Source organism: Spea bombifrons, chromosome 8 (assembly GCF_027358695.1).
Source record: "Spea bombifrons isolate aSpeBom1 chromosome 8, aSpeBom1.2.pri, whole genome shotgun sequence".
Lineage (NCBI taxonomy): Eukaryota > Metazoa > Chordata > Amphibia > Anura > Pelobatidae > Spea > Spea bombifrons.
The window spans coordinates 46,071,445-46,098,385 of NC_071094.1; the positions used below are offsets into that span (position 1 = coordinate 46,071,445).

The following is a 26,941-nucleotide window of genomic DNA, read 5'->3' on the forward strand; positions in this document are numbered from 1 at the left end:
GATGTCACCGACGGCTCATCAGTGTCCCCCGGCTCGGGGCCAATGCCGGCTCTCGGGGGCGGGGATCTCAGTATTTGCTCCGGGAAATTATCAGGTACCCCCCCCAATAATAAGAATAAACCCCATTATATATATATAGTCATCGCACGGGACCCTTTCACTGCCGTATTCACCAGAAGCCACCGAGATGACCCTTTCACTGCCGGGGCAGATCCCCTGCGATGGCAGAAGCTGTAATAGTAGTTATTTGCCGCTGACACCTGTGCGGCGGAGCTCCCGGTGGACAGACAGCGAGCCGCACGTGACCCGCGGCGTGGGGTTTCCGAGGCGCGTTTGGTAAATATCTCCCGTGGGGTAATTACGATGATCGGATAATTGGAGGGATCTGCCGGTAACTTTCCATTTCAGATCTGATCTGATTCTGGAGGAGGCGGCGGCGGCGGGGCTGCTGCGCACGGCTCGGCTTCGGGAGAGAGCAGCGGCAGATTAGAGCCCCCCAAAGGGCAACAGCGGAAGCCGTGTGGCATGTAATGAGGCAGAATACAGCGGACAATCCCGGCCACCAGCTCCGTGCCACCGGCTAATGTACTAACCACCGGACAATAACCTAGCGCTTACAATGTGCATTTCCCATACAAGGAGTTCTGTGGCCCCGAGATCCGGCGGGGGCCATGAAATATCAAGCAGTACCAATCAAAGCAGCGAGAGAACTTTAATCAGCAGGATAGGCATATGCCTGGAGATGGGGGTTTATGTCACTGAGAGGGAGGTGGATATGTGGAACAGCCTCCCAGCAGAGGTGGTAGAGGGTAATACAGTGAGGGGGTTAAACATGCATGGGATAGACATACGGCTCCTGAATCTAAGACGAGACCGACGACTGATTAAGGAAAAACGTTCAGACTACACGGGGGCCGAATAGGGCTGAGAAATACCTGGTTTTTAATGTCACCGCGTGGGGTAACCGGAGATCTTCTGCGGCTCAGCCTGGCCAGACACGGGGCAGATGGGCAGATTTAATCAGAACGGATTCACCTGAACATCGCTCTGGAGAAGTCTGCAGGGTAGCAGATCCAGGCGTAGATCACCCAACACGCCATCTGTTATCTATCGAAAGGGATCTGTTACTCCGGCCGCCTCGCTTCCCCCGATCCGCAGAATATTATCCCCTAAAGCGTTAACTCCGCAATACAGATCACCGCCAGATCCATCAGACAGATCCCATGGGATCCCCGGGAGATCTACTCTGCAGAACTGAACACAATGATCTAGGGGGGATCACTGGCTCTCCGTGTCCTCCTGGGGATCCTCAAAGCAATCTGTAATCCTGTCTATATCCTCACCGCATCCTGAGCCGGTGAAATCCAAGGGCTGTCCAGCTGGCCCCCCGCCAGGTTAAGAATCCGTAGATCTCCCTACCTGATAATAAGCGTCAGTTCCGCTCCCCGGTGGAGATGGTTTCAGGAGGTGATCCTGTTGACATTTGCGTTGCGGTTTCAGGCTCCGGGAGGATCCGGTGAAGACACCCCGGGGGAGGATCCGGTGAAGACACCCCGGGGGAGGATCCGGTGAAGACACACCCGGGGAGGATGTTCAGGTTACCTGGCCGCAGGTAAGAGGAGGCTCCGGCCCCTCCCCACACCGCACGCCAGTCACCTGCTCTCACACTTAACCCCTTGTGACCTGCAGAGGACACCAAACGCTGCATCTTTCACGTGAATCCAAACAAGGAGAGCAAACATCAGGAGCCAAGACTATAAAACACTAACAAAAGAAACCGATCAGACCCAGGAGATCGGCCCCCTCCGGCCCCCGTCTAGTCTGTAAACACTCAAACCTTAATCAGTCGTTGGTCTCGTCTTAGATTCAGGAGCTGTATGTCTATCCCATGCGTGTTTAATACCCTCACTGTATTACCCTCTACCACTTCTGCTGGGAGGCTGCTCCACTTATCTACCACACTCTCAGTAAAGTTCTATCCCATCTCAGTCTCTGACTCTCTAGTGTTGGATTCCGCTCTCTTGCTGTAACTTTCCTCCTCCTTTGAAATTATTTCCCTCCCGTCCTTTATCCCGCTATGTATTTAAATGCCCCCCCTCTTTATCCCCCCCTTCATCTTCTCTCCTCGAGATCGACCCGAGGGCAACGAGGGGCAAATCCGTATGCAACCCCCAGCCTCGGGCCTCTTTTCCAGGGCGGATAACCGTTTAGCTTGTGGCCCCCGACGGTCCCAACCTTGCCTGGAAAGGAGTCAAGCGCTCTGTCTGGGGGGACTAGTAATAAAGCGATGGATTTAGCGGAAGGTTTGGGGTAAAGTCGCTATTTTATATGATTATTTAATATATTTATCTATACATTATGGAGATTTTTTACTCCGCGTGGTGCCGGCGGTCTGACGTTTTCTCGTCACATGCGCAGCTGGGGGGTAAAGCGAGATTGGCGCACGTTACGGCACTTAGACGATGCAGCCCGGATGGTTCCCAGCGCCAGCTAACGGGGGTGGTATTATTTCTCCGGGGGTCCGGATCGCAGCGACCCTGGAAATCGGCACCGGTGTTTCGGGATCACGGCTTTGGGTCGTTTCCGTGCGTTTTTGGGCGCGGCGGTGCGTTACGGGAGTTTGCTGTCCCGGGGCAGCCGCTCGCTGTCACAGAAATATTCTGCTAGAGAATGTAAAGAATGAAGTATTTTCTCCATTATAACACCGCCCCCCCCAAATCCCCCCCCCCCCCGCTGGATCTTTGTGTAAGAAAAAAATATATAGGGGGAAAAAATTAAAACAACATCGTCACTCATCACAAAACCTAAGAAACAGATTATTTCTGACACTCACACTGCCACTCGCTCATACCGACACTCATACGCACACTTACACTGCCACTCACTCATCCCGACACTCATACGCACACTTACACTGCCACTCACTCATAAGCACACTTACACTGCCACTCACTCATACCGACACTCGCTCATACACACAATTACACTGCCACTCACTCATACCGACACTCGCTCATACACACTTACACTGCCACTCACTCATACCGACACTCGCTCATACACACACTGCCACTCACTCATACACACACTTACACTGTCACTCATACTGACACTCGCTCATATACACAGTTCTGTACAGTAGTGTGGGGTTAGGAGGTACAGTGGCCGGTGGCTCAGAGATTAGGAGAACATCTTGTCCCATGACGCTCGGTCACCCTTACAGCACCCAGAGAATCATGGGATTTGTAGTCCACGAAGATTTGCTCCACAGCTTGTGAAGAGGAGCACAGACTGACGGGCAGGACCGTGGGTGATCGAGCGGCATTACGTGGCGTACACTTCATGAAGACCGACACATCATCAAAAACATATTTCCCACAGTCAGGGGCATTATAACCCCCCCCCCAGCAGCCATGTTATTTTATTGAATATGACCCTTAAAAATACTATGCCTGGATTACACCTCAGACAAAGCAGGTTTCCTTCTCATGAGCCCTCCTTTATTAAAAATACAATTCTTTCCACCGTCTATCCCGCCTGCTCCTTTTGCCCAAAACTTACTGGACTCGAATAAAATAAAGCATTAAGAATGTTCCTGGCATCCGCTCCTCGGGGGTGTGGCTTGTTTCCATTTAGTCCGTAGCGGCCAAATAACGCGGTTCCTGTATACATTCGCATCTTCTCATCTCCCCTTCCCAAGGAACAGCGAGGTCTTCAGGACTTTGGGGACATGGCGAATCGTGAGTGACACCCGCGTCCCCCTTTGCAGCGTGTCCCCGGCCTGCGCAGTGCATTGATTGAGGTTGGCCACGGCGTGGCTCAGTGCGTCCTCAGTCAGCGGGCGTATTCCGTGGAGATAATCCGTGTACAGGTTTTCACGCAGCACAAGGAGGCTCCGTGGCTCCAGCAGGAGGGAAGCGACGTGGCGCTGCTCCTCCGACGTACTGACCTGGAACAGTATAGAAGTTGAGGCCAATAGAAGCCTTGCAAGAACAGCCACAGCGTACAAGAAAGGGGTGGCGGGGATCCCGGAGTAATAACTTGGACTTGGGATACCTCTAGGACAACTAGATCTCCAAAACACACACATCGACGTCCCACGGAGAGAAGCCAGGCGGTGCCATCCATAAAGAACCCAAGATTAACACCTCAAGGACCAGATGACTTTCCCTGCTCACCTGGTCATGGTCGTTGGCACCACCCCGGTCCACGGGAAGGTGGAAGTCCAGGAGAGTATGTGACCCCAAGCTGATGGTGGTAACGGTGGGATAATACAAAGGCCCGTCCTCGTGAGGCTGAAAGAAATGATGTCACAGGTGACCGACCGTTACCCCCGTCTCTGTACGCCGAACTTCATCACCTGGATGTATACCGACCATTATGCCCTCTCCAGCCTTATACTCGTTGACCAGCACGTGGTTAGCGGATTCGCCGCCAAAGACTCCCAGAGAGGAAACCTTCTCGGTGTAGGTGTGAAGCCAGGTGGGCAGCTTTTCTAATACCATCCCCCGAGGGTGAGGGAGACCCCCTGTACCAAGAGAGCATTAACAGCTTTAGGGGAAAAAGTAGGGAGGTGGATGGGAGAGAAGAGAACGGGGATCAGGTAGGGGCAGGGAGTGCGTTGGGAGGAAGAGGGTCTTCTGAGAAAGTAACTCACCCCAATTCTGCAACTTCCGTCCGGACAGTTGGGTCCATTTGGGTTTGGGGGCATTATACACCTAAAGGGCACAGGGGGGTAAAATGAGTCGGGTTCTGCTATTGGCTTTTAACACAGGGTCCGGGGTTTATGTCCTGTCTGGGCACATTTCCATTGGCCGGAATCAAGCATTGGACAGTGTACCTGGCGTATCAGGTACTCCTCCTCCTGCGCGCTGATGTAATCTGGGATGTAATACGCAGTCCGAGGGGCCTGGGATGAGAGAGAAGAAAACTCAGATATGTGCAGCAAACAAGGAGCAAAGGCACACAGGGCATTTCACTGATTTATCTATACATTATACAGGGGCCGGTCACTGATTTATCTATACATTATACAGGGGCCGGTCACTGATTTATCTATACATTATACAGGGCCGGTCACTGATTTAACTATACATTATGCAGGGGCTGGTCACTGATTTATCTATATATTATACAGGGGCCGGTCACTGATTTATCTATACATTATACAGGGCCGGTCACTGATTTAACTATACATTATACAGGGGCCGGCTCACTGATTTAACTATACAATATACAGGGGCCGGCTCACTGATTTAACTATACATTATACAGGGGCCGGCTCACTGATTTAACTATACATTATACAGGGGGCCGGCTCACTGATTTAACTATACATTATACAGGGGGCCGGCTCACTGATTTAACTATACATTATACAGGGGCCAGTCACTGATGTATCTATACATTATACAGGGGCCGGTCACTGATGTATCTATACATTATACAGGGGCTGGTCACTGATTTATATATATATTATACAGAGGCCGGTCACTGATTTATCTATACATTATACAGGGCCGGTCACTGATTTAACTATAGAATATACAGGGGCCGGCTCACTGATTTAACTATACATTATACAGGGGGCCGGCTCACTGATTTAACTATACATTATACAGGGGCCAGTCACTGATGTATCTATACATTATACAGGGGCCGGTCACTGATGTATCTATACATTATACAGGGGCCGGTCACTGATTTATCTATACATTATACAGGGGGCCGGTCACTGATTTATCTATACATTATACAGGGGGCCGGTCACTTTTTTAACTATACATTATACAGGGGGTCGGTCAATGATTTATCTATACATTATACAGGGGGCCGGTCACTGATTTATCTATACATTATACAGGGGGTCGGTCAATGATTTATCTATACATTATACAGGGGGCCGGGTCACTGATTTATCTATACATTATACAGGGGGCCGGCTCGCTGATTTAACTATACATTATATAGGGATGGCTAATCCCTGGTTTGGGGTAATATACAGGCTGCCCCTTCCGCCCCGGGTATTAAAGGGTCTCGGTCACTCATTCAGTCTGTGCCCCGGTTTGGGGTAATATACAGGCCCCCCGGGTATTAGCATTCTGTCCTGTACCTTTTCCACAAGGAAGGGCTCCAGGCCGGGGACGCCGAGACTCTGCATCGCCCAATCTGCAAAGTGACAACAGATACATATAAATACATATATGTACAAGAAAGACACGCGTGTACACGAATGAATCATACGAGAGCTAAGCATTCAGTCTACACGCAATACAGAGTGCAGCCCCCTGGCACACACTATAGAGAACATTCTGGGATATTGCCCTCCACAGACATTTCACTCTCTGCCCAAGGATCAAACCCCATTGGTCTCTTTATAACATTTGTGTAAATAAGTCAGTATCACATGCACAGCTCTGACTGACTGACTCTCAGCCTTCATTACCTCTCCCAGAATCCTTTGCAGCTCAGGCTCTCTCTGGATCTCAGAGCATCCCCAACTTCCGGGTTCAGACTCAGGATGAATGACGGCACAGTACACCAATCAGAGCCTAAACAGTCCAGTTCTGAGGCAATCAGAAGCTAGGAAATGGAGAAAGACACGCCCACTACTTGTGATATAGACGCGCGCTGAGCGGGAAAACGCATTGAGAGAGAGTTATCCGAGAGGTAATAGAAGAGTCTGAGAGCCTGCAAGCCTGTTTGTTGTATTAATACAAGAGAAAAGGATAGAACTCACTTTAGGGGTAATACAACGTGAGGAGGGTATATAACCGCCATAGGGGAATACCCATGAGGTTCTTGTAGCTGGGGTATCAGGGGAGCACCCACCCCGAGGTGCTGGATTTGCTGGCTGCCCCGTGTGTTGAAATCATATAATTCAGTAAAAATGCCCCTGGGTTTTAGTTTTATAATTGGTTCCTTTTATGAGGAACCCCTGGTTATATATTAACTTGCTTGGGGTATTAGTATAGCAGGAGGTAAAACCTTTGGAGGTATTTCATGAAGGGGCAGCTGTGTGAGTAAGCGGTGGCTTCAGGTTGCCCAGTGTTGGCTGGGCCCGATAAACTGCCCCCTGTAGTTTGGTGCAAATACCTGGTTTTGCCCCGGGGACTTGGTACCCAGACCCAGGGTTTATCCTGCTGTAAGTGAGTGTTCGGCTTTCTGGGAGTGAGCAAATGGATGGCTGGGTGATTGTGCGAATGTGGCAGCCATATTGAGATGTTCCAGGCTCTAATAAGGGAACTATAACATCGTTAAGTATATATTATATATACATAAATAATGTGTCGCTCTTACCTGCACCGACCCACCCACTTTAATAATGGGTCCACCTTAAATGAAGGCCTTGGGAATAATTGTAGAGAATAAACTTAACAACAGAGTTCAATGTCAGGCGGCGGCTGCTGCAAGGCCCAGTAACTTTTCATCATGTATAAAAAGGGGTATTGATTTATGGGAGGAAAATATAATTTAATGATAATACCCCACCTTCATGGAGCCGGAAAAGTGCAGAGACAGCTACAAAATGAATAAGAAGAATGGAGCACCTTAGTTATGAAGAGAGGCTGGGGGGGGTTACATGAGAAAGAAAGGGCAGATATGATGTCATTATATAAATACATAAGAGGCCAGTACCATTCGCTCTCTGATGACCTGTTCATTAATAGGACTGTACAGAGAATACAACGTCACCAATTTAGACATGGGTGAAATATACAGGTGTCACGTTAACCCTTTAAGGCCAAGGACTCATGGGGTATGTTTGAGTTGGGGAGGGGGGGCACTATTGAATTTCTGGGGAGACTCCTTACCTGCCTGCCCAGTCCCTTCTTATGTCTAAGTAACCCTGTGCTCATTGGGGGGTGAACGGAAAACCCTGTCTACTCTGTCCTTACCAGATTCCCATAGACTAGCTGGCTATGGGGGCCCTACAAGCCTGGAAACGCTCAATGCACCTGAGCGGGACCTAGCCGCAAATTAATGGAACTATGGGGCGGCTAGTAACAGTGACGATGCCCACCGACAATTGGGACAGCGTCGCTCTTTTGAGGTTACATTAAGCACGTGGTGGGCAACACTCGGTGGTGGTTACAGAGAAGGAGCTTGTTCGGGGTTTATCCAGCCGCGGCAATGGAACTCTGGCCCGGCTACCGCTGGGACTGCTCTTGGGGGTGTTTCTGACGCAGTCGCTCAGGGTCCCGACGTCGAATCAGTTCGCTTTTTGGATCATAACATCTTCAGACCCTGAGCTCTCCATTGGTACCCTGGGATCACTTCGAAATAGTGACTCTGTCGGGTGGGCGTTGCTGGCCATTGAACTATGTCGGCGTCCAGGCTGTCTGGTCGTTGATGGGATTATACCTTTAATACTATCATGTTTGCTGTATATATATCTGTGCTGTCCTCAATAAAAAGAGTTCTGTTGTACCCCTACACTAAATATCTGCTAGTGCTTGGAATATGAAGGGATGATCCCTTGAGCAATTAAGCTTTCATTGGCAAGGAAGATCTCTACCGCGGAGCTACTCAGCCTGAGTATGGGTCTCACAACAGGGTTATAAGGAGGGGGTTACTTATACGGGCTGGAGAGCATATAATATGAGGGATATAACGGGTAATAAGGAAGGGATTATTTATACGGACCAGAGAGTATATAATTCATAACATGAGGGATATACAGGGATTTAACTGGTTATAAAGACGGGGTTATATGGGCTGGATAGTATATAATATGAGGAATATACAGGGAGATAACGGGTTACAAGGACGGGATTAGTTATACGGGGGGAGAGTATATAATATATAATATGATGAATATACAGAATATAATGGGTTATAAGGACGGGATTAGTTATACGGCCGGAGAGTATATAATATATAATATGAGGAATATACAGGATATAACGGGTTACAAGGACGGGATTAGTTATACAGGCAGAGAGTATATAATATATAATATGAGGAATATACAGGATATAACGGGTTATAAGGACGGGGTTAGTTATACGGGGGAGAGTATATAATATATAATATGAGGAATATACAGTATATAACGGGTTATAAGGACGGGATTAGTTATACGGGGGGAGAGTATATAATATATAATATGAGGAATATACAGGGATATAACGGGTTATAAGGATGGGATTAGTTATACGGCCGGAGAGTATATAATATATAATATGAGGAATATACAGGATATAACGGGTTATAAGGACGGGATTAGTTATACGGGGGGAGAGTATATAATATATAATATGAGGAATATACAGGATATAACGGGTTATAAGGACGGGATTAGTTATACGGGGGGGAGTATATAATATATAATATGAGGAATATACAGGATATAACGGGTTATAAGGACGGGATTAGTTATACGGGGGGAGAGTATATAATATATAATATGAGGAATATACAGGATATAACGGGTTGTAAGGACGGGATTAGTTATACGGCCGGAGAGTATATAATATATAATATGAGGAATATACAGGGATATAACGGGTTATAAGGACGGGATTAGTTATACGGCCGGGGAGTATATAATATATAATATGAGGAATATACAGGATATAACGGGTTATAAGGACGGGATTAGTTATACGGGGGGAGAGTATATAATATATAATATGAGGAATATACAGGGATATAACGGGTTATAAGGACGGGGTTAGTTATATGGGCCGGAGAGTATATAATATGAGGAATATACAGGGATATAACGGGTTATAAGGACGGGATTAGTTATACGGCCGGAGAGTATATAATATATAATATGAGGAATATACAGGATATAACGGGTTATAAGGACGGGATTAGTTATACGGCCGGAGAGTATATAATAGATAATATGAGGAATATACAGGGATATAACGGGTTATAAGGACAGTAGGGCTGCAACTAACGATTATTTTAATAATCGATTAGTTGGCCGATTATTTTTTCGATTAATCGATTAATCGGATAAAAAAAACAATATGCAAATTTTTCGTTTATTTAAAATAATTTAATGAACTGGATGTTAAAAAACAACTTAAAATTTACATTAACATTCTTATTTTGTTATGATGTGATAAAAAACAATATTTTCAAAGTACAAGAACCCAAACACAATATTTATGAAACAAAATAACCCCAAACATTCTGAAAAGAGGTGGACTATTACTGTTCAAGAAACTTTGCCCCAGCCCTGGCACTTTGCACCCAGCACTTTGCACCCAGCACTTTGCACCCAGCACTTTGCACCCAGCACTTTGCACCCAGCACTTTGCCCCAGCCCTGGCACTTTGCACCCAGCCCTGGCACTTTGCACCCAGCACTCAGCACTTTGCACCCAGCACTCAGCACTTTGCACCCAGCACTTTGTATCCAGCACTTTGCCCCAGCCCTGGCACTTTGCACCCAGCACTTTGCCCCAGCCCTGGCACTTTGCACCCAGCACTTTGCCCCAGCCCTGGCACTTTGCACCCAGCAAGCACTTTGTACACAGCACTCAGCACTTTGCACCAGCACTTTGCACTTTGCACCCAGCCCTGGCACTTTGCAGCCAGCCCTGGCACTTTGTACCCAGCACTGGCACTTTGCACCCAGCACTTTGCACTGTGCCCCTGCACCCAGTCTCCAACTCTGCCCTGCACCCAGCCCTGCCCCCACACTCACACTCTGCCCTGCACCCACTCTGCCCTGCACCCACTCTGCCCTGCACCCACTCTGCCCTGCACCCACACTCACACCCTGCCCTGCATCCCCACCCCCACTCTGCCCTGCACCCAGTCTCCCACTCTGCCCTGCACCCACACTCACACCCTGCATCCCCACCCCCACTCTGCCCTGCACCCAGTCTCCTGCCCTGCACCCCCCACCCCCACTCTGCCCTGCACCCCCACCCCCACTCTGCCCTGCACCCACACTCACACCCTGCATCCCCTGAAACCCCACCCCCACCCCACCGTGGACCCCCACCCCCGCGAACCGCTCTGTGCGAATGGAGCCACTCGCACAGAGCGAACCGCTCTGTGCGAATGGAGCCACTCGCACAGAGCGAACCGCTCTGTGCGAATGGAGCCACTCGCACAGAGCGAACCGCTCTGTGCGAGTGGCTCTGTGCGATCTGTGCACATAGACATGAAGAATACTTACCTCCGGAACGCGTCACATCCGTCACGTAGCTAGAAGGCGGAGACTGCAGAGCGTGTAGCAGAAGCGGGGAACGCTCGCGGAGGTAAGTAAAAGGAGCCGAGTGCTCCAACAACGAATCGATCACTCGATTAATCGATAACGGAAATCGTCGACAACGATTTCCGTTATCGATTATTATCGATTTTATCGATTCGTTGTTTCAGCACTAAAGGACAGGATTAGTTATACGGGGGGAGAGTATATAATATATAATATGAGGAATATACAGGATATAACGGGTTATAAGGACGGGATTAGTTATACGGGGAGAGTATATAATATATAATATGAGGAATATACAGGGATATAGCGGGTTATAAGGACGGGATTAGTTATACGGGCCGGAGAGTATATAATATATAATATGAGGAATATACAGGATATAACCGGTTATAAGGACGGGATAAGTTATATGGCCGGAGAGTATATAATATATAATATGAGGAATATACAGGATATAACGGGTTATAAGGACGGGATTAGTTATACGGCCGGAGAGTATATAATATATAATATGAGGAATATACAGGATATAACGGGTTATAAGGATGGGATTAGTTATACGGCCGGAGAGTATATAATATATAATATGAGGAATATACAGGATATAACGGGTTATAAGGACGGGATTAGTTATACGGCCGGAGAGTATATAATATATAATATGAGGAATATACAGGGATATAACGGGTTATAAGGACGGGGTTAGTTATACGGCCGGAGAGTATATAATATATAATATGAGGAATATACAGGATATAACGGGTTATAAGGACGGGGTTAGTTATACGGGACGGAGAGTATATAATATATAATATGAGGAATATACAGGATATAACGGGTTATAAGGACGGGATTAGTTATACGGGGGGAGAGTATGTAATATATAATATGAGGAATATACAGGGATATAACGGGTTATAAGGACGGGATTAGTTATACGGGGGAGAGTATATAATATATAATATGAGGAATATACAGGATATAACGGGTTATAAGGACGGGGTTAGTTATACGGGACGGAGAGTATATAATATATAATATGAGGAATATACAGGATATAACGGGTTATAAGGACGGGATTAGTTATACGGCCGGAGAGTGTATAATATATAATATGAGGAATATACAGGATATAACAGGTTATAAGGACGGGATTAGTTATACGGGGAGAGTATATAATATATAATATGAGGAATATACAGGATATAACGGGTTATAAGGACAGGGTTAGTTATACGGGATGGAGAGTATATAATATATAATATGAGGAATATACAGGGATATAACGGGTTATAAGGACGGGATTAGTTATACGGCCGGAGAGTATATAATATATAATATGAGGAATATACAGGGATATAACGGGTTATAAGGACGGGATTAGTTATACGGCCGGAGAGTATATAATATATAATATGAGGAATATACAGGGATATAACGGGTTATAAGGACGGGATTAGTTATACGGGACGGAGAGTATATAATATATAATATGAGGAATATACAGGGATATAACGGGTTATAAGGACGGGATTAGTTATACGGGGGGAGAGTATATAATATATAATATGAGGAATATACAGGATATAATGGGTTATAAGGACGGGATTAGTTATACGGCCGGAGAGTATATAATATATAATATGAGGAATATACAGGGATATAGCGGGTTATAAGGACGGGATTAGTTATACGGGCCGGAGAGTATATAATATATAATATGAGGAATATACAGGATATAACCGGTTATAAGGACGGGATAAGTTATACGGCCGGAGAGTATATAATATATAATATGAGGAATATACAGGATATAACGGGTTATAAGGACGGGATTAGTTATACGGCCGGAGAGTATATAATATATAATATGAGGAATATACAGGATATAACGGGTTATAAGGATGGGATTAGTTATACGGCCGGAGAGTATATAATATATAATATGAGGAATATACAGGATATAACGGGTTATAAGGACGGGGTTAGTTATACGGCCGGAGAGTATATAATATATAATATGAGGAATATACAGGATATAACGGGTTATAAGGACGGGGTTAGTTATACGGGACGGAGAGTATATAATATATAATATGAGGAATATACAGGATATAACGGGTTATAAGGACGGGGTTAGTTATACGGGACGGAGAGTATATAATATATAATATGAGGAATATACAGGGATATAACGGGTTATAAGGACGGGATTAGTTATACGGGGGGAGAGTATGTAATATATAATATGAGGAATATACAGGGATATAACGGGTTATAAGGACGGGATTAGTTATACGGGGGAGAGTATATAATATATAATATGAGGAATATACAGGATATAACGGGTTATAAGGACGGGGTTAGTTATACGGGACGGAGAGTATATAATATATAATATGAGGAATATACAGGATATAACGGGTTATAAGGACGGGATTAGTTATACGGCCGGAGAGTGTATAATATATAATATGAGGAATATACAGGGATATAACAGGTTATAAGGACGGGATTAGTTATACGGGGAGAGTATATAATATATAATATGAGGAATATACAGGATATAACGGGTTATAAGGACAGGGTTAGTTATACGGGATGGAGAGTATATAATATATAATATGAGGAATATACAGGGATATAACGGGTTATAAGGACGGGATTAGTTATACGGCCGGAGAGTATATAATATATAATATGAGGAATATACAGGGATATAACGGGTTATAAGGACGGGATTAGTTATACGGCCGGAGAGTATATAATATATAATATGAGGAATATACAGGGATATAACAGGTTATAAGGACGGGATTAGTTATACGGGACGGAGAGTATATAATATATAATATGAGGAATATACAGGGATATAACGGGTTATAAGGACGGGATTAGTTATACGGGGGGAGAGTATATAATATATAATATGAGGAATATACAGGATATAATGGGTTATAAGGACGGGATTAGTTATACGGGGGGAGAGTATATAATATATAATATGAGGAATATACAGGATATAATGGGTTATAAGGACGGGGTTAGTTATACGGGACGGAGAGTATATAATCTGATGGGTTATAAAGACAGGGTTAGTAACAGACTTCAGGATGAACAGTAGGGGCAACGCGATGGACTATAGAGTCTTTATCCTAAATTGCTATGTTACATATTCTGCTCACCCCCGTGTGTGCTTTTTCTTCATGGCAAATACATATGTAAAACATGCCAGTGACACTGAAATCGCCAGTGAACAAGAACATGCCCAGAAAGTCAGATTTGTGCTGTGAATAGTGTGAGTGTAGATACTCACAGAGAAATAACGAGGCTCTGGAGGATGTGAGTAAATCGGTTTATTGACTATACATCCACGGGTCCTGTACAGAGTTACTTGGATCACGTTACAGGATTTCATCACAAGATTTACATGGAGTTACACGGATTAATACCCCTCCCGGCCCAGGACTCGCCTATTGGGGGGTATGTAGAGTGCTTCAATATTCACACCGAGCCACATACGATATCTGTATTTCTGACGTAGATTTCTTGATTTATACTCTGCGTTTATATACATGTAGCGAGCTGTACAGACCACAGGCGCCGTATAGTAAAGGGATTCTTGTATTTTTTAGATTGAGGTTTACTGTATATCCTGTAAATATCATATACCAAGCAGTGTTTCCGGGTACTGTATACAGAGTTGTGTATATACTGTACTATGCGTGTCCATATGCTGTATATAGAGTTGTATATATACTGTCCAGTGTGTATCCAGGTGCTGTGTACTGAGCTGTGTATATACTGCCTGGTTATACAGAACTGTGTATATACTGTCCTGTGTGTGTGTGTCTGGGTGCTGTATACAGAGGGATTATATATATATATATATATATATATATATATATACTGTGTGTATGTTTATACCAGATACCCAGCTGTATATACTGTACCACATGTGGGCGCAGTATACAGAGCTGTATATACTACATCACATGTGGGCGCAGTATACAGAGCTGTATATACTGTATCACGTGTGGGCGCAGTATACCGAGCTGTATATACTGTATCACGTGTGTTCAGGTACTGTATATAGAGCTGTATATATTGTATCACGTGTGTTCAGGTACTGTATATAGAGCTGTATATATTGTATCACGTGTGTTCAGGTACTGTATATAGAGCTGTATATATTGTATCACGTGTGTTCAGGTACTGTATATAGAGCTGTATACACTGTACCACGTGTGGGCGCAGTATACTGAGCTGTATATACTGTACCATGTGTGTTCAGGTACTGTATATAGAGCTGTACATACTGTACTGGGTGCATCTGGGCGCAGTATACAGAGCTGTGTATATACGGTCCTGTGTGTGATATACAATCCCTGTCCTACCAGCCTCTCTCTGTATTAGAAATCTCCCCTCTTCCTGGGCCAGATGGGGTTTGTTAGTTATAAGCACAAGGTACAGATACTCGTTACTCACGGCACGCGGGGTTCCCCAGACTATGAACAGTGAAGGGGTTTGCATGCAGCAGGGTGGGTATCAGGTCTGTGACCGGCACGCAGTCAGCACCCACCGGCACTATCCGGGGTCTACATTCCCATATAGCAGCCCCTAATTCACAGGGCTAGGTGATACTTTGGGGGCTTTGGGAAGACACGGAGGGGCAACAGGCATGTCAGGACCCCCATTGTCAGGACCCTTGCCTCCCCATTTTCTCATAACAAGCGGACTCCCTGTCACAAAGGTTGGGGGGGGGTGCAAAAAAAGTGTGCCTGGCTTTGAGCCCTCTAACAACACTTGAGGCTGTCTGAGAGCGATGAGAGTTGTAGCTACACGTTCGGCGGGCCTTGAGGTTGATGTCACGGTGGGAGCAGGCGGGGATCTGGATATAGGGGGTCCCTTCTTGTACATCCCTGGGACCCGTAGAACATGGGGGGACAGACCGGTGAAGGGAATACCCAAAACAGGCACAGCTTTGGCATCCAGTGGATACAGAGAGCCCCAGTTAGACGGATGGGGTGTAACTGTACCCCAATAAATGACAGCCCCCAAAACCAAGGCAGGAGAAAGCAGGGCCCCGCTCCTGGAGGAAGCGAGTGGTTATATTCAGTATTGCTTTTCTCAGGCTGGACGCTCCAGGTACAAAGGGGTTAAATGGTCAGCCAGTGCGGAGCTTTCTATGGAAGATTCTAGGGTGACGCTCACTCAACCTGCGGGCACTCGGGGCACTCGGAATGTGCCCTCTGTCAGGGCAGAAGAGCCAGGAAACACAAGGCACTGGGGGGACAGCAGACAGACGGAGGGGAGCAGTCTGTGACCCCAACGATTGAGGGGTTACGGGGGTTACGATTGCATCTCAGTGCGGAGCAGCCAAGGGAACCAGCAGCAGAACAGCAGCCTGGAGGGTAATACAGAGTACGGTGAGTACAATACAGACATCGCAGAGCGTTACGCTACAATGCAGACATCGCAGAGCGTTACGCGTACAACGCAGACATCGCAGAGCATTACGCTACAACACAGACATCGCAGTGCGTTACGCTACAATGCAGACATCGCAGAGCGTTACGCTACAATGCAGACATCGCTGAGCGTTTCCCGTACCGTACAGACATCGCAGAGCGTTACACATACAAAGCAGACATTGCAGAGCGTTACCCGTACCGTACAGACATCGCAGCGCGTTACTCGTACAACGCTCCGTATATCATTGGCCGTCTATGGCTATTAATTGCTGGGACCCCCCAAGTCTGTTACCTGGAAACGGAGTTTTCCGATGCAATCTCTTTGGGGGTCCGCACGGTGCTCAGGTTACGCTTTGGCTGCATTACTGGGAGGGAGGAAAGAGAGGGACTGAATGAGTTAAATTAGAATTGACAGCCAGTTAGGGGTTGTCAGACATACAGCGTAGAATTTGCCCTGTGTACTGCCCTCACACCCCATATACTGCCCTCACACCCCGCGTACTGTCCTCACACCCCGCGTACTGTCCTCACACCCCGCGTACTGTCCTCACACCCCGCGTACTGCCCTCACACCGCGCGTACTGCCCTCACACCGCGCGTACTGCCCTCACACCGCGCGTACTGCCCTCACACCGCGCGTACTGCCCTCACACCCCGCGTACTGCCCTCACACCCCGCGTACTGCCCTCACACCCCATATACTGCTATACTGGCCTCACACACCATATACTGCTATACTGCCCTCACACCCCATATACTGCCCTCACACCCCATATACTGCTATACTGCCCTCACACCCCATATACTGCCCTCACACCCCGTGTACTGCCCTCACACCCCGTGTACTGCTATACTGCCCTCACACCCCATATACTGCCCTCACACCCCATATGCTGCTATACTGCCCTCACACCCCATATACTGCTATACTGCCCTCACACCCCATATACTGCCCTCAAACCCCATATACTGCTATACTGCCCTCACACCCCACGTAATGCCCTCACACCCTATATACTGCTATACTGCCCTCACACCCCGCATACTGCCCTCACACCCCATATACTGCTATACTGCCCTCACACCCCATATACTGCCCTCACACCCCATATACTGCTATACTGCCCTCACACCCCATATACTGCTATACTGCCCTCACACCCCATATACTGCTATACTGCCCTCACACCCCATATACTACCCTCACACCCCATATACTACCCTCACACCCCATATACTGCTATACTGCCCTCACACCCATCACACACTACCCCTTGTTCAACAAAGCATGTCACTGATAAAAGGACTATTTATCGCACCCCCCAGCCTGTCGCTTTCCTCACTGCGCCCCCTGCAGGGCAGACGCTGAACCTGTGCAAGAAATGCCGGGGAGCTGCCAGGAGATCCTGACACTTTCTGTGGCTGCGAGGTACAGAATCCCCTCCTCACAGGCACCGCGTGGGATCAGATGCACACCCCGTGCCGGTGCCGCACCGCGTGGGATCAGATGCACACCCCGTGCCGGTGCCGCACCGCGTGGGATCAGATGCACACCCCGTGGCGGTGCCGCACCGCGTGGGATCAGATGCACACCCCGTGGCGGTGCCGCACCGCGTGGGATCAGATGCACACCCCGTGCCGGTGCCGCACCGCGTGGGATCAGATGCACACCCCGTGGCGGTGCCGCACCGCGTGGGATCAGATGCACACCCCGTGGCGGTGCCGCACCGCGTGGGATCAGATGCACACCCCGTGCCGGTGCCGCACCGCGTGGGATCAGATGCACACCCCGTGGCGGTGCCGCGCTGCGTTACACACATGCACGTCTATGCGCAGTCCTCGTGCACACGCGCCGCAGCGCGAGAGATGTTAAGACTGTGTACCTACTAGTTACTTGGTGAACCTTTTTCACTGCGCTGCCGTCGCTCTGTGGCTCTTTGGGCCCCCCGATCCTGGTGGGAAAGAGCATATATTAACACAATGTTCTGCTTATCCCCTCTGTCCATTCTTTTCAATAATCCTGCCCTAAATCGAGCCTCACCTCTGGACTCTGGAAGGAGGAGCAAACACGCCGTGCTTTGGGGAGCAGGTAAAGTATCGGACGCCGAAGACAGAACCATCGTGTTTTCCGTTGGGTTTCTCCAACTCGACGCCGAACCAGTAGCCTGCAGGGAAGAGGCTTTCACTCTGGGGTAAATGGCACCAGGAGGTGGTGTGGGGGGTAAATGGCACCAGGAGGTGGTGTGAGGGTAAATGGCACCAGGAGGTGGTGTGAGGGTAAATGGCACCAGGAGGTGGTGTGGGTGTGGGGGTAAATGGCACCAGGAGGTGGTGTGGGTGTGGGGGTAAATGGCACCAGGAGGTGGTGTGAGGGTAAATGGCACCAGGAGGTGGTGTGGGTGTGGGGGTAAATGGCACCAGGAGGTGGTGTGAGGGTAAATGGCACCAGGAGGTGGTGTGGGGGATAAATGGCACCAAGAGGTGGTGTGGGGGGTAAATGGCACCAGGAGGTGGTGTGTGTGGGGGGTAAATGGCACCAGGAGGTGGTGTGGGGGTAAATGGCACCAGGAGGTGGTGGGGGGGGTAAATGGCACCAGAATGAAGGGGTTACTGGATTGGCTTCCCCAAAACCGAATGTAAAAAATCACCACCTACCAGGAGCGAAGTCGGTTTTGCCGTAGAAGCGCACAATCCCCTGTTTTTGGCCGGCGACCAGAACCTGGTCCCCGAGGCCGATATTCAGGCCCTCCCTGTCCAGGCTGCCCACGCTCAGGGATTTCTTCTGTGAAGCTGCAAGAGACACGTGGAAGGTGTCACGGGGGGGGGGGCGAGGGCCCCTATGACAAGAACCTTAGCGAGAAATCACAAGCCGTCTTAGAAAATAGGACTTTACAGCCGGTCCAGGAACGGCCCTCCCTGCTAACCCTGCGGTATCTCAGGCCCCAAACTGTGTCCCTGGGTCGGGGTGCAGCCGACTTTCCCCTTTCTGAGAATGACTCTCAAGAAGCGGCCCTCTGGAGGACACTGAAAGTGCCACGCGATGCCTCCTTCCGAGCACGGACAGCCACCGGCGGGGGGGGAATAAAGAGACCCCTGCCCTCGGCACGTGGACAGGGGTAAAACTAACGGAGCTCCAGGGTTTGCGCTCTTCACTCATTGGCGAAATAAGGACCGTTTGCGTCTGGGCCCCCATCTGTGCCAGGGGCCCCTGCCTGCGTTCCCCAGGGGAGTTAAGGGCCACGTTACGGCAATGAGTTGCCAGCCTTGTGATGCTTGATCCTGAGGCCCAGGGACCGCTTCACGGCGCTAGCGTTGATCCGGCGAGTCTCTCACCTTTCTTCTCTTTCTTGGATTTGCCGGTGACGCGGGAGAAGTCCACGCGGGGAGTCCGGGGGGTGGAGGTGACCGAAGACGGGGCCGGATCCGGAGCTTTGGTGACCTTGGACACGGAGGCAAAAATCCCTGCAAGAAAAGGGTTAAAATAATTTGGGTCAGAGAGAGTAACGGTGCAGATACCGGCAAGCCGCCAGTGTACTCTGCACTACGCCATCAACGGGGCAAATACTGGAACATGGGAAGCGAGGGGTACTCACCGTGTTTTGGGGGGCAGATGAAGTAGCGGATGCCCCCCACGCTGCCATCATTCTTGCCTTCAGGCTCATCCAGCTCGACCCCCACCCACTGGCCGCTGGCGAACTCGGTGGCACCGCAGAAGCGCACAGTGCCGGCCTGCCCGGGAGAGAGAGACGTGGCACTAAACACGCGTGAAATGCACACGCATCGGCAAGAGGGTCATAACTACAGGGAGCGCCCGCGATAGTATGGGAAGGAGGTAATGATCACAGAAAGGGTAGTAGATACATAGAACAGACACCCAGTGGAAGTAGAACAGGCCATAACGGGCGAGGGCGTCTGCCGGTTCCAGGGGGGGCAGGAGCCGCTCCTCTGACTCCCGTTACCTTCTCGCCGTCCAGCAGCACCCGGTCGCCCAGGTGCAGCCCCAGCGACGCCAGCATCAGGTTCCCGGGGATGTTGTCGTAGTTGGGCAGCGTGATTTTGGGCAGGTTGCAGCTCAGGGGCACCGCGTCCTCCAGCAGCTGCTTCAGCTCCTTGGCAATCATGGCAGACTCGGCCTTGTCCAGACCCATGTCCATCGGGTCAGGTACCACCTCGGCCGGGACTTGGCCCTTACTGTTCTGTGGACAGAGACACCAAAGGCGGTCAGCGGCCCCCGAGCGGGGCTCTCTCTCACGTCTCCTGCAGGGCGCTACGTCTACCGGGGACGGGCAGCGAGAGGTGGGTGCGCCACCGTCTGGGGGTCTCTCTTACCCTTACGGACGGGTTGGCCCCGTGCTCCAGCAGACATTTAACGGCCCCCAGGCAGAGGTTGGAGGCAGCGATGTGCAGAGCCGTTCCGTGGCTGAAATCGCTGCAGGTGGAGTTCAGTACTGGAGGGGGAGAGAAGAGGCGGTGAGGTGGTGAGCGAGTGTCCCCTTGCACCGTGTCCCCTCTGTCCGTGTCCCCTCGCACCATGTCCCCTAGGGCCCCCGTCACATAACCGCGCAAACTCCCCTCACTCCGCGTCCCCTTGAACTGTGTCCCCTCCCGCCCCGTCCCCTCGCTCCGCGCCCCCTCTCGTCGTCTCCCCTCGCGCCGCGTCCCATAACCGCGCAGACTCCCCTCGCTCCGCGTCCCCTCTTGTCGTCTCCCCTTGCTCTGCATCCCCTCTCTCCACATCCTCGCTCCGTGTCCCCTCACGCCGCGTTCCATAACCGCGCAGGCTCCCCTCACACCGTGTCCCCTCCCGCCCCGTTCCCTCGCGCCGCGTCCCATAACCGCGCAGACTCCACGCGCCGTCTCACCTTTGGGCTTCGACGCCTTCAGCAGGATGCGCAGGAGCTCCGGGACGTCGAAGTAGGCCGCGTAGTGCAGAGCGTTCATGTTGGTCCAGCGGCTGCGGAGCGTGACGTCGGCTCCCAGGACGAGAAGCTGATTGGACAGTCTGACTGCGGCCGCCGGGTCACCTGATGTCACGTTACAAGGAAATGGCAGTTTAGGCAAAGTGCAGAGTATATCGGGGGCCCGATATCATGGAACGTGTCGCGGGGCCCTAAATCCTTCCCGTGTGTTACCCAGGGGCCGGATATCACTTAGTTTAGGGCCGTGTTTGGCGAGCTGCACTGAGTACACCGGCGGCTGATACGTTACCCACGCCGTGGGCTCCGGCTTTGCAGGCGTAGTGTAACAGGGTCATGTCCGTCAGCCCGTCCCGGTCATTCACATGGCAGCCGCGCTTCAGGATCTGACAGGGAGAGACGTGTTACCCCGGTATCTGCCCCACAGCCATTTACCCCAACATCAATTACCCCAACACCTGCCCCAAACCTATTTACCCCAATATATACCCCGACACCTGCCCCACAACCAATTACCCCAATACATACCCCAACACCAATTACCCCAACACCTGCCCCAAACCTATTTACCCCAACACCTGCCCCAAACCCAATTACCCCAATACATACCCCGACACCTGCCCCACAACCATTTACCCCAATACATACCCCAACTCCTGCCCCAAACCCATTTACCCCAATACATACCCCAACACCTGCCCCAAACCCAATTACCCCAATATATACCCCAACACCTGCCCTGCCCCAAACCCACTTATCCCAATACATACCCCAACACCTGCCCCAAACCCAATTACCCCAATACATACCCCCACACCTGCCCCAAACCCAATTACCCCAATACATACCCCAACACCAATTACCCCAATACATACCCCAACTCCTGCCCCAAACCCATTTACCCCAATACATACCCCGACACCTGCCCCAAACCTATTTACCCCAATACATACCCCGACACCTGCCCCACAACCATTTACCCCAATACATACCCCAACTCCTGCCCCAAACCCACTTATCCCAATACATACCCCGACACCTGCCCCAAACCTATTTACCCCAACACATACCCCGACACCTGCCCCACAACCATTTACCCCAATACATACCCCGACACCTGCCCCAAACCCATTGACTCCAATAACTGCAGCAAACATACCCCTAGCATCTGCCCCGAGGCAATATACCCTGTTAGTTGTGGTTACAATGACTCCCATGTCTGCAGGGATGAGATTCCATGTCCCCACTGCCCCTACAGCAACATAAAACTGCCCAAATATTACAGCTCTCATATGATGCACCCCCCTTGTCTTAGAGGTTCCAGTGCACCTGTCCTAGATATCCCCAGCTTGTCCTAGAGGTGCTGGCTGCGTAGCTCTCCTACCTCGCTGCCGATGATGTCGATCTTGTGTTGGACCTGCGGGACCCACTGGCGGATGATGGCAAAGAGCTCAGGTACCGTGGTCTGTGGGTTGTACAGGATCTCCTGGCATGCAGCGTCATTGGGGTCAAAGAACGTGAACGCTGGCAGGGGCAATCGGTGAGGGGGGGGGCAAAGGCGATGAGGAAGAAAACTGGTTATTTTTTATTGAGAAAAAATATTATTTTAATAACTTCAATCTCTTTTCAGTAATGGCCCAGTTATATCCCAATACAATCCCAATGGGACAGTTAACTAGCCCAGTATAATCTGAATGGGTCAGTTAACTCGCCCAGTATAATCCCCGCCCGTTGTATCACATTGTAATCCCACCACCACCACAGTTACATCCCAGTTAAATCCAAACGGCTCAGTTATTCCCAGTATAATCATGGGACCCCTATTTACCATAGTCCTTCGGGAGGGGAGCAGGGGCCGACGGATGCACCAATGGTCTCCTCCGCCTCTCGGGGGTGGAGCTCTGGAGCTCTGCGGGGAGCTGACTGTCCTCTGACGGGGAATCTGGGGGGTCCTCTCTCGTCATGATTTACTGCCCATCAAAAGAGGAATACCAGTAACATTACAATAAGGCACCAGTTAAACCAGTTACAGGTCCCCAGTACAGACCAGTAACATTACAATAAGGCACTCGTTTAAACAGTTAAAGGTTCCCAGTACAGACCAGTAACATTACAATAAGGCACCAAGTGGTCCGACTACAGCTGTAGTTTTGAGGAGGAGAAAAACATTTTTAGTGGAGCTGTGAGCTCAGTGCCAACTCCTAACCCGAGGAGCCGGGCCCTGCAACGCAACAAAGACCCCCGCTTAACATGCGATTCAGCACGGGACCCTGGAGAAAGCGGCGAGGCGTCATCAATGAGACCGAGAATATTCACTAATACCACCAATGCCACGGACAGGGGCAAAACCACCAAAAGCTGCCCCAAAACAGCATCCAACCTCACAAGTCCAGCAGGCAGTACAGCCTCCCCAGTAGATGGGACTCCTGGTCTCTCCCCCAACAGACAGGGTACCTGAACCCCCAACAGATGGGGCATCTCAACCCCCAACAGATGGGGCATCCCAACCCCCAACAGATGGGGCATCCCAACCCCCAACAGATGGGGCATCCCAACGCCCAACTGGCTGGGCCCCTAATCCCAAACAGGCGGGGAATCTACCCCTCTCCCAAAAGACAGAGCATCCAACCACCAACAGATTTGGCCATTAACCACCAAGAAATGGGGTATCTAACCCTCAGCAGACGGGGCACCTACCCCGAGACCTACCTCCAAACACCCCGAGGGCTCTACCCCTATTAGATGGGGTATCTAACCCTCAGCAGACAGGGCACCTACCCCGAGACCCCTAGGGCTCTACCCCTATTAGATGGGGTATCGCTGAGAAAGACGCATATTAGCCTAAAACTTTTTGTAGAGGTGACATTTTCTAACACACCTGGCGCATCGTGTGGCCCCCAGGGCCGTTCGCGGGGCAGGAGGCAGGAGGGGGATTTACTTTCTCTGTAAATGTTTCGGTTCTGCCTCACAGACAGCATCTAACCCAGTTAGAGATGCCCAGGGGAGGGCAATTCCCCTTCTTGCCATCAGTTGAATTACCCCTGGCAGGCGGATCTGTTTGGTGGTCTCAGGGAGTGGAAAGCTCCAGCTGATGGACATCTCTACGGAAAAGCCAATTCCCAAAGGTCTGACCACGGACACAACCCCTCGGTGTCCAGAGCGACAAGAGCCTTGTGTGACCTCCATTAGATGGCCAATGACTGAGGGTCCCAGGTGGCCGATGCCGGAAACTGAAACAGAGACCCCCGGAAGCTGGAACCTCGAATACTGAAGCCCCCGGCAGCCAGAACATTGAATACAGAGACCCCTGACAGCCAGAACCTCGAATACAGAGACCCCCGGCAGCCAGAACCTCGAATACAGAGACCCCCCGGCAGCCAGAACCTTAATACAGAGACCCCCGGCAGCCAGAACCTTAATACAGAGACCCCCCCCGGCAGCCAGAACCTCGAATACAGAGACCCCCGGCAGCCAGAACCTTAATACAGAGACCCCCCGGCAGCCAGAACCTCGAATACAGAAACCGCCAGAACGACGAGGATTCAACCGATTAATAAATTAATAATAAATTCCACCTAAATAATCCGGGAATCAACCCAACGGACTCCGGGTGGCACCCCACTGTCTGTCCATCTGTCTGCTGGCTCTGTCCATTTATAAATCCCTTTGTCTGTTTGTCTGCCCTGCGTCAGAGTGCATAGCAGTGACGCGTCCGCACCTGTCTGTCTGTGTCTGTCAGTCTGTCTCCCTGCCCTGCGTCTGTCTGTCCCCCCAGTCCAGTGTCTGTCTCTCTGTCCTCCAGGTCCCGTGTCTGTCTGTCCCCATGACATGTGTCTCTGCCTCCGTCTGTCCCCCTCTGCCCCATGTCCCGTGTCTGTCTGTCTGTCCAGTATTATACTCGACTTACAGCCGATGTATCTCTGATCCCAGATGTAAATTTGCGATTCCCCGATAGGCCGCTGCTTATCAACGAGCTGAAATAAAGATTGTGCCCCCGAGACCCCCAATACCCCCATCCTTATCCCCCTAAGGCAGACCCCGGACTCACCGCAGGACCTCGGGAGTTAAAGGCCGGTTCTGTCTGTTCTGATCCGGAGTCCTCTTCCCAGCCGGCTGGATTCTGGTGCTGATGCTGAGATTTTCTGCTCTTTCCTTCCTGCGTCACAAGGATGCTGTGAATATAATGAGAGGGAGGAGAGGAGGAGGGAGGAGAGAGGGGGAGACTGAGGGAGAGAAAGGCAGGAGGGAGGGGGGAGACTGAGAGAGAGAATGGCAGGAGGGGGAGGCAGAAGGGAGGGGGGAGAGAAGGGATGGCTGATGCATAAACAAGCCCAGGGAGGTGGAGGGCAGAGGGTTCTAGCGGCCTTCAGATACTGAATACAAGAGAGAGAATAACAGAGCAGGGGGGCAACGCTTTATACCCCACTACCCCGGGAGAGAATAACAGAGCAGGGGGGCAACGCTTTATACCCCACCACCCCGGGAGAGAATAACAGAGCAGGGGGGCAACGCTTTATACCCCACCACCCCGAGAGAGAGAATAACAGAGCAGGGGGGCAAGGCTTTATACCCCACCACCTGGGAGAGAATAACAGAGCAGGGGGGCAACGCTTTATACCCCACCACCTGGGAGAGAATAACAGAGCAGGGGGGCAACGCTTTATACCCCACCACCCCGGGAGAGAATAACAGAGCAGGGGGCAACGCTTTATACCCCACCACCCGGGAGAGAATAACAGAGCAGGGGGGGGCAACGCTTTATACCCCACTACCCTGGGAGAGAATAACAGAGCAGGGGGGCAACGCTTTATACCCCACCACCCCGGGAGAGAATAACAGAGCAGGGGGGCAACGCTTTATACCCCACCACCCCGGGAGAGAATAACAGAGCAGGGGGGCAACGCTTTATACCCCACCACCCCGGGAGAGAATAACAGAGCAGGGGGGCAACGCTTTATACCCCACCACCCCGGGAGAGAATAACAGAGCAGGGGGGGCAACGCTTTATACCCCACCACCCCGGGAGAGAATAACAGAGCAGGGGGGCAACGCTTTATACCCCACCACCCCGGGAGAGAATAACAGAGCAGGGGGGCAACGCTTTATACCCCACCACCCGGGAGAGAATAACAGAGCAGGGGGGCAACGCTTTATACCCCACCACCCCGGGAGAGAATAACAGAGCAGGGGCAACGCTTTATACCCCACCACCCCGGGAGAGAATAACAGAGAGGGGGGGGCAACGCTTTATACCCCACCACCCCGGGAGAGAATAACAGAGCAGGGGGGCAACGCTTTATACCCGACCACCACGGGAGAGAGAATAACAGAGCAGGGGGGGCAACGCTTTATACCCCACTACCC

At 50.3% G+C, this 26,941-nt stretch overlaps 2 protein-coding genes and 1 long non-coding RNA gene across 4 annotated transcripts; 1 reads left to right on the top strand and 2 right to left on the bottom strand.

The window, feature by feature from the left end:
- Positions 1-3,478: 3,478 nt before the first annotated feature.
- Positions 3,479-6,523, bottom strand: ALKBH6 (alkB homolog 6). Its single transcript, XM_053473979.1, has 7 exons — positions 6,446-6,523; positions 6,113-6,168; positions 4,841-4,909; positions 4,658-4,718; positions 4,377-4,528; positions 4,179-4,295; positions 3,479-3,949 (listed from the first exon to the last, which is right to left on the bottom strand). The coding sequence occupies exons 2-7, from the start codon at positions 6,158-6,160 to the stop codon at positions 3,683-3,685; spliced, it is 714 nt and encodes a 237-aa protein (XP_053329954.1). The 5' UTR covers positions 6,161-6,168; positions 6,446-6,523; the 3' UTR covers positions 3,479-3,682.
- An 8,513-nt stretch (positions 6,524-15,036) lies between these two features.
- Positions 15,037-15,558, top strand: LOC128503790 (uncharacterized). The gene is made up of 3 exons (XR_008355300.1): positions 15,037-15,270; positions 15,400-15,443; positions 15,495-15,558. It is a non-coding gene; the product is annotated as an uncharacterized LOC128503790 (long non-coding RNA).
- Positions 15,559-16,351: 793 nt separating this feature from the next.
- Positions 16,352-25,713, bottom strand: CLIP3 (CAP-Gly domain containing linker protein 3). Of its 2 annotated transcripts, none has more exons than XR_008355299.1 (14): positions 25,626-25,713; positions 23,406-23,547; positions 22,962-23,101; positions 21,870-21,963; positions 21,524-21,685; positions 20,991-21,109; positions 20,621-20,857; positions 20,255-20,390; positions 19,995-20,123; positions 19,317-19,451; positions 18,703-18,826; positions 18,545-18,613; positions 16,954-17,026; positions 16,352-16,594 (listed from the first exon to the last, which is right to left on the bottom strand). XR_008355299.1 is itself a non-coding variant. In XM_053473973.1 (14 exons), exons 2-14 carry the CDS (start codon positions 23,539-23,541, stop codon positions 16,540-16,542), a joined length of 1,605 nt encoding a protein of 534 aa, XP_053329948.1. In that variant the 5' UTR covers positions 23,542-23,547; positions 25,626-25,713; the 3' UTR covers positions 16,352-16,539. The 2 variants fall into 2 exon arrangements, 1 of the variants encoding a protein (XP_053329948.1); XM_053473973.1 differs by having other exon boundaries at positions 18,549-18,613.
- Positions 25,714-26,941: the final 1,228 nt, after the last annotated feature.

Bases quoted from the DNA above. Each gene is read 5' to 3' on its own strand.
- ALKBH6 (XM_053473979.1), bottom strand. From the start codon at position 6,160: ATGCAGAGTCTCGGCGTCCCCGGCCTGGAGCCCTTCCTTGTGGAAAAG. The intron at 4,719-4,840 runs GTACACTGTCCA...TGTGCCCTTTAG, and splicing joins AGGAGTACCTGATACGCCAG to GTGTATAATGCCCCCAAACC. The intron at 3,950-4,178 runs GTGAGCAGGGAA...ATACTGTTCCAG, and splicing joins GTGCCAACGACCATGACCAG to GTCAGTACGTCGGAGGAGCA.
- CLIP3 (XM_053473973.1), bottom strand. From the start codon at position 23,541: ATGACGAGAGAGGACCCCCCAGATTCCCCGTCAGAGGACAGTCAGCTC. The intron at 21,964-22,961 runs GTAGGAGAGCTA...TCTCCCTGTCAG, and splicing joins TCGACATCATCGGCAGCGAG to ATCCTGAAGCGCGGCTGCCA. The intron at 20,858-20,990 runs GTAAGAGAGACC...CTCTGTCCACAG, and splicing joins GGGCCAACCCGTCCGTAAGG to AACAGTAAGGGCCAAGTCCC.